Source organism: Petaurus breviceps, unplaced genomic scaffold (genome assembly GCF_028583685.1).
Source record: "Petaurus breviceps papuanus isolate PSGF00001 unplaced genomic scaffold, PetGlider_PUasm1.0 227, whole genome shotgun sequence".
Lineage (NCBI taxonomy): Eukaryota > Metazoa > Chordata > Mammalia > Diprotodontia > Petauridae > Petaurus > Petaurus breviceps.
In genome coordinates this window covers 4064169-4072512 of record NW_027185896.1, presented here as the reverse complement: position 1 = coordinate 4072512, position 8344 = coordinate 4064169, and the positions used below count along the sequence as shown (strand labels likewise).

The 8344-nt window shown below is 35.1% G+C and overlaps 1 protein-coding gene across 6 annotated transcripts in view; it reads left to right on the top strand.

The window, feature by feature from the left end:
• The window catches only part of RAMP3 (receptor activity modifying protein 3), a 57912-nt gene extending 50798 nt beyond the window's left edge, over nucleotides 1-7114 (top strand). For all 6 annotated transcript variants that reach the window (XM_069095459.1, XM_069095461.1, XM_069095458.1 and 3 more), the window contains one exon: nucleotides 5433-7114. In XM_069095459.1, coding sequence (XP_068951560.1) covers nucleotides 5433-5688 — 256 coding nt within the window. In that variant the 3' untranslated portion in view covers nucleotides 5689-7114. The remainder of the gene's footprint in view (nucleotides 1-5432) is intronic.
• Nucleotides 7115-8344: the final 1230 nt, after the last annotated feature.

Below are 8344 nucleotides of genomic sequence, written 5' to 3'. Positions count from 1 at the left end.
TTACAAAAATATAAATTACCTAGATTAACAGATCAGAAAATAGAATGCCTAAATAACCCTATCTTAGAAAAAGAAATTGAACAAGCCATTAATAAACTCCCTAAGGAAAAAATCCCTAGGACTAGATGGGTTCACAAGTGAATTCTACCAAATGTTTAAAGAACAATTAATTCCAATACTATATAAACTATTTGGAAACATAGGTGAAGGTGTCCTACCAAACTCCTTTTATGACACAAACATGGTTCAGATATTTGAACCAGGAGGAGCTAAAACAGAAGAAGAAAATTATAGGTCAATTTCCCTAATGAATATTGGATGCAAAAATTTTGAACAAAATATTAGCAAGGTGATTACACTAATATATTATTATATTATACACTATAGGACTATATACTATGACCAGGTGGAATTTATACCAGGAATGCAGTGTTGGTTAAATATTAGGAAAACTATCAACATAATTGACCATATCAATAACAAAACCAACAGAAATCATACAATTGCCTCAATGGATGCTTAAAAAGCTTTTGACAAAATACAGTACCTATTCCTATTAAAAATGCTAGAGAGCATAGGAATAAAGGGGGCATTCCTTAAAATGATAAGCAGTATCTTTCTCAAGTGATAAGTAGTATATTTTCTAAAACCAGCAGCAAGTATTATCTATAAAGGGGATAAGCTAGCAGCCTTACAATCTGGGATGAAGTACAATCAAGGATGAAGTAAGAATGCCCATTATCAACACTATTACTAAATATAATACTAGAAATGTTAGTTGTAGCAATAAGAAAAGCAAAAGAAAGAGAAGGAATTACAATAGGCAATAAGAAAACAATACTATCATTCTTTGTAGATGAAATAAATGTTGGTATACTTAAAGGACCCTAGGGAAATAACTAAAAAGCTGCTTGAAATAATTAACAACTTTTGCAAAGTTGCTGGATATGAGATAAAGGTACATAAATCATTTGCATTTCTTTATATGACTGACAACGTCTAGCAGCAAGAGATAGAAAGAGAAATTCCATTTAAAATAACTGTAAACAACATAAATACTTGGGACTGTACCTGCCAAGACAAACCCAGGAACTATATAAACGCAATTACAAAGCTCTTTTCACACAAATAAATTCAGATCTAAACAACGGGAGAAATATCAATTGCTCATGGGTAGGCCAATCCAATATGATAAAAATGACAGTTTGACCTAAATTAACTTATTTAGTGTCATACCAGTCAAACTACCAAAAATTATTTTATAGAGCTAGAAAAAATAAAACTAAAATTCATCTGGAAGAGCAGAAGATCAAAAATATCAAGGAAATTAGTGAAAAAAAAATACAAAGGAAGGTAGCCTAGCAATACCAGATCTCAAACTATGTTATAAAGCAGTAATCATCAAAATTGTCTGGTAAGAAATAGAGTGGTGGATCAGTGGAATAGTTTAGGTACACAAGACAGTGGTAAATGGCCATAGTAACCTAGTGTTTGATAAACGGAAAGACCCCAGTCTATGGGATAAGAACTCAACATTTGACAAAATTTTCTGGGAAAGTTGGAAAACAATAGGAAACAAACTAGGTATAGATAAACATTTCACATCATATACCAAGATAAGGTCAAAATGGTTACATGATTTAGATATAAAGGGTGACACCATAAGCAAATTAGAACAGCAAAAAATAGTCTATCTGTCAGATCTATGGAGAAGGGAAGAATTCATGACCAAAGAAGAGATAGAGAGCATCACAAAACGTAAAATACATATTTTCGATTTTATTAAATTAAAAAGTTTTTTGCACAAACAAAATCAATGAAACCAAGATTACAGGAAAGGAGAAAGCTGAGAAACAATCTTCACAGCAAGTGTCTCTGATAAAGGCCTCATTTCTCAAATATATAGAGAACTGAGTCAAATTTATACGAATATAAACCATTCCCCAGTTGATAAATGGTCAAAGGATATGAAGAGGCAGTTCTTAGATGAAGAAATCAAAGCTATCTATGGGTATATGAAGAAGTGTTCTAAATCACTTTTGATTAGAGAAATGCAAATTAAAACAACTCTGAGGTACCACCTCCCACCTCTCAGATTGGCTAATATGACAAAAAAGGAAAATGACAAATGTTGAAGAGGATATGGGAAAATTGGGACCCTAATTGGTGGAGTTGTGAACTGATTCAACCACTCAGGAAAGCAATTTGGAGCTATGCCTCAAAGGCAAACAAACTGTGCATACCCTTTGATCCAGCAATATCACTACCAGGTCTGTATCCCAAAGAGATTCTAAAAAAGAGAAAAGGACTTACATATGCAATAATATTTATAGCAGCCCTTTTGTGGTGGCAAAATATTGGAAATTGTTCATCAATTGGGGAATGGCTGAGCAAGCTGTGGTATATGAATGTAAAGGAATACTATTGTGTAATTAGAAATACTGAACAGGCAGATTTCAGAAAATCGTGGAAAGACTTGTAGAAACTGATGCAAAGTGAAATGAGCAGAACCAGGAAAACACTTTACACAGTATCAGCAACATTTTGTGGTGATCAGTTATGAATGACTCAGCTCCTTTCAGTAATACAGCGATCCAAGACAAGTACGAAGGACTCGTGAAGAAAAATGCTATCCAGATCAATTCTGATTGCGATCCAAGCATACTTTTTAAACTTACTTTAAACTTTTTAAACGTACTTACTCTTTTTTGTGTTTTGAATTATCTATTTCTTCTTTAACAACTGTGACTAATATGGAAATGTATTTTATGTGATAGCACATGTATAACCTATATCGAATTGCCTCCCATTTTAGAAAGAGGGGAGAGGAGAGAAGGAGAAAAAATTGGAACTCAAAATCTTGTAAGAATGAATGCTAAAAATTGTCTTCTCATAATTGGAGAAGATGGAAAAAAATATCTTGGGAGAAGAAAAGGGATCACAAAAGAGCTATAACTGTTGCTCTTAGAGTGGATGGGATAGTGCTAATGGGTGATAGAGAAGGTAGAACTGATCAATCCTTACTTTGCTTACATTTTTCTCTGCTGATGAGAATTTCCTTTGGATTAGAATGGACAAAACAAAAATTGCTAATAGCATAATAAACTCCAATCTGTTGTGCTTGTTGAAATTCTTTTCTTCTTTTAAGCTTAGGTGTCACCTTTACTATGAAGTCTTTTCTAATTTCCTCTGGGGAAAATGATCTCTTCTTCAAATTTACACAAATCACTTTGTTAACACTTCTTGTATTATACTTAACTGTGTATGTGTTACAACTTCTTTCTCCCACTCCACATTCCCTGAGTAAATTGAGTTTCTTGAGATCATGGATCATGATGGTTTTTGGCTCTGTGTGCCCAGCACTTAGTTCAGTAGCCTGCACAGATAGGCATTTATTAAATGTTTGTTCATTTGAATTGTTCCTTTGCTAATTAGAATGTGAATTCCAGAAGGTCAGGGACCTTGATTTTGCTTATAGGATTCAGCTCAGTACTACTCATGTAAAATAGATATGCAATAAATATCTATTGGCGAGATTAAAATGGAAAGGATTCTGTTTTGTAGGATTAAAGCATTAAATAATCATGGTTATATGATAGTGCTAGTTTTAATAACAGTGCTATCCAGAAACAAAAGGTGCTTGATTTTATCAATATGAATATTCCTCCTTCCAAAGCTGATTAAATTCTCTCTTTTCCTTTATTCCCTCTCCATTCCTTTAGTTTTATGAATTGTTTTGGGTTAAAATAATTTACCTGTTATCAGGTCTTCTGGAGAGGATCCTCTCTGAACTCAGCTCTGCTGGTTCTTGAGTGTATGTAAAAGTCCATTTTTGACCTGTACTCAAAGACTCATCCACTTAATTCTTAATAGAAACTGCTCTGCTGTTAAGTATTTGAGAAAAAGAGACTTGAAAAGAGGATTTTAGTGGGTAATATGGAAAATATAGTTTTCAAATATTCACTTGTCCAGATGACGATAACATGAACTTCAAAGGATAGCTTTTTCTTTAAATGATAGGATGCAAGAATTTGAATTTAAAGATGTTCCCAAATTGATTGTGTCAGCAATTATAGTTGATGAGATGGTCAATTGTTTTCAAATTGTTTCAAATAATTAATTTTTTACTTAGTTGAACTTGGTAAATGCCACAGTGCATAAATCATTACAAGGAAGTGAAAGGTATGATCCAAAATGATTTAAACTTCTGCCAGAATCCCAGAGATACTTAATATCAAACTTTAGATTTTATTGTGAATAGATACCTAAGCTGGAAAAAGAAGTGCTTTTTTTTTCTTGGCATATTCTTTTATTAACTTTATATTTTTCAGGAATTGGTTCTGTCTCTACTTTGTGTGTGTGATCTGAAACAAATATGTTATAAATTATTCACACTTTAAGTGTTTTTAAGGTTTGGTTAATATGGATATGGAAGATATACAGCTGACAAGAGTTCTCTAATTTTTCATTAGTTAAATTAATCTCCTACCAAATCATATTACAGAGGGAACCATAGTTTAGGTATTTCTACAATGAACAGGAAACTAGTGTGACTGGGAGAGAGCTAGAATTGCTGTCTGATTAGAAGCAGTGATGATTATGTTGTTATGTGCAATAATCTCACTTGTCAGCTTCTTTGAGTGGTACTGACTGGGCAACTTCCCTGTGCTCTATGCATAAAAATGGAGAGAGAAGTAACCTCCAAGAAATGATTGTGTAGCTACTAAAAACTATATGAGATGATAGCAGAGTGAAACAATTCATGGGAGACTAAGGTGGAAAAAGACCTCTCCAAAAAAACCCCGAAAGCATTATAATTATTCAAGAAGGTTGAAGACCATCAGCAAAGAGTACTTAGCACACGTCATGTAGCCTAGAGAAGAGAAGACTTAGGGGACAAGAGAGCTGTATTTAAATATTTGAATGACTTCTTGAGGGAGGGGGAATATACTTGTTGGTTTGATCTCAGAGGGCAGAATTAGGATTAATAGCTGGAAGCTGTAGAGGCAAATTTAGACTTTAACATAAGGAAAAGCATTTCCTCAAAAATTCATTCAAAAATGATTCAAAAGTAGGTTCCTTCTCACTGGAGGTCTTTAAGATAGATGACCATTTGTTAGGTATTTTGTAGGAAGAATTCCTTTTCAGGTATGAGCGAAAGGGATGGGCTTTGGAGTCTCTTCCAACTCTGAAATGATGTGATTCAGTATTGAATCATAAAATCCTTAAGTTTTTCTTGTGGACAGCTGTTAAGTCAAGTCTTTCCAAGACTGTACTTGACTAGTTGGATATGTGTACCAAAAATGCAATAATTCACATTTATATCCTTTAAAAATTAAATCTAATCTTATATTTTATCCAACCATGGAAATTTCTAGGAGTGGGGTCTTTTCATATCTTAATTCTAGTTTTTCCTTTTCTTCCTTCTTTAGGTACTATGACAACTTTACCTCTTGCACAGAACTTGAAACCAACATTGTGGGGTGCTTTTGGCCCAACCCCCTAACAGAGGGCTTCATCACAGGAGTTCACAAACAGTTCTTTTCAAACTGTACATCGGACAAAGTGCATTGGGAAGACCCACCAGATGAAATCCTCATTCCTCTGATTCTGATTCCTGTCCTGTTGACGGTGGGGATGGCGAGCTTGGTGGTGTGGTGTAGTAAACGGAATGATGTTTTGGTGTAGCCTGCATCTTCCTCTTTTGACTTTCCTTGTTTCCTTTTTTTTTTTTTTGGAGGAAAACCCCAGCAGAAGTCAAGCATCAGGAACCATTGGTTTATGGCTGCTTCAGCCTAAATAGCTCCTATCCAGGGGAAATCTTCCTGGACTTGAAAAGTCTTGATAAAAAAGCTGCCATTTTGGAGTTTGTGTAATGAAATCTATGAATTTTTAAAGATGTAAAGACACTGGGTTTCATCAGATTTCTAACTCTACCAGGGATGAAATGGAAATTTCTAGAGGAATTGATAGCATGGAAGCTGCTGAATACAGAAAGATGAAAGGCAATCTGGGCCAGTGAGAACTAAGATTATTCATTGTTTCTAGCTAACCATTCATCTCACAAATAGTTGTGATAAAGTTTGAGGCACTTGTCTCTGAATTGGGAGAAGGCTTATGTTGTGAGATTGACACCAAAGGTCTTCTACTAATGGATTTCACAGAAGACTCTCAATTGTTTTATTTGTAGCAAGAGGAAGAAAATACAACCAAAGATGAGTACTGCTGTTTTGAAGACAATTTAAATAACCACATCATATCTTTAAGGAGCAAGGACCATATCACATGAAGGTTCGGTAACAGAAGTGCTTTCTAGGGATGGACTTCTTGACTTGAGGTGGATATGGAACTGATTTCAAGAATGATGCAGACCCCTTTCTCGCAATGAGGAAAGAGCAAAAGGCAGTGGGCTGCCTTAATTTGTCAAGGAGTAATGAAGAAGCTGCAGATATATCAGATTCCTTCATTTGTTCTTTAATTATTGCTGTCACTTTTATGAAAATATGAGTACTGACTGGTTTCTTCCCATGCCTTCTCTCTGCTCCCAAAGGGATTGTGTGTACACAGTGTTCTATAAATAATAGAATAGCCAGGCGCCAGAGATGCCTTTGAAATGTTAAGTGTCAGAAACTGACTTTCTTTTTAGATAGATGGATTAAGGACAGGCATTAGGAAAGGAAAAAAAAAGCCACGAGGAAGTTTGTAGCAGTCAGTGTGGATTACATAGAATGGGGAAGAAAACAGCTCCTCCACCAAAGTGGGAGAAATCCATTTCTACAGGTTGCCATAAAATGTGGATGCCTGTGTGTTTGCTGGGCAATTGTTTTCCCTTTCCCTTTTGCGAGCCCCTTCCCTGTCACTTCCCAATTGTCCTCTATATATTCCACGTGGAGTGAGTAGTACAATTTGGCTTCCTCAGAGAAAATTTTTCATCCTTTAAATGTACCTTTCCTGGGTCCTGGTTGGCTCTTTTTTCCTTAAGTGAGCAAAATTTGTGTTTGTAACAACTGTGTGTATAATTCCTACATGTAAGATGTGTATATGGGTTTGAACTCTTCAGTGGTCCTCTGTTTTAAAAAAGTCTCTAAGTAAATGTGTGTATTTGTTTTAAAAATTTTTTTTGTCTTCTTTCACACTGCTCCAGTAAATAGCAAATGCTTTCACCAAGGCTGAGAGAAGTAGACCATGTTATTTATTGGCTATTGTTCTCAAAATCATATTTCTATTGATTTCCTCCCCAAATCAGTGATGCAGATTGGGTTGTTCTTTCTTCTGTTTGAATTTCAGATGCAGCAGTGGTTTTCTTTTGTAGCAACCCAACTTTCTGTTCCTTGACAATGATCCAGGAATCTGATTTTGATCTTTTAGAGACCAAAGAGAAGTTCTTTGTGAGTGTTTTGATGATACCACACCAGTGAATTCTTCTCAGTGAGATGTTTTAAAAGCCACAGATTGCTAAGCAACCTTGTAAAATCAATCGGAAGGATTGTTTTTGTTTTCTCAAAAATATTCCCTGCAACTTAGAGAATCATTGCTTAGCCTCTTCCTAGTGGCTATATGTGGCTCTGAACATTTGTTGGAAACTTAATCACAGGATCTCAGAGTTGGAAAAGATCCCAAGATAATCTAGTATTGGTTGAATAGAAATTTACAACATTCCCAGCAAGTACTTATCTACCCTATGTTTGGAGATTTCTAGTGATTGGAACAAACCTATTATCTCATAAGTAGACTATCCAAATTTTGGAAAGCTATGGGAATGAAGATTATCATGATAATAATTGACAAAAGATGTGAAAACTTTTAAGTTTTGCAAAGTGCTTTGCCTGCATTATTTCATTTAACTCTCTCTGATGAAGAAACTGAGACTTAGTGAGGACGTGTGCCTTACCCATGGTCATACAGCTAGTAAGTTTCAGAGATGGAATTTGAACCCATTTTAAAGGTAGGTTGAAGTTAGATTATGAAAGGTTTTAATTGCTGAATTTGGGAGTTTGTATTCTGTCACAGAGCCAACAGGGAGCCACTTATGATTCTTGAACCAGGGAAGTGACATGGTCAGAACTGTGTCCTTGGATATTAATTTGGCAGTGGAGGATGGAATGGGAAGAGAAGTGACCAGAACCAGGGAAATAACTAAGGATGATACTATAATACTTCAAATAAGAGGTGATGAAGAGGGATTGAACAGATACAACAAATAGCAGCAATCACCTAACATTTATGTACTGTATTAAGGTTTGTAGAGTGCTTCACCTGTATTATCTTATTTGAAACTCACAACAACCCTGTGAAGTAGGTACTAACTAGGATGGTGGCTGTATGAATAGGAAAAAGGGGACAG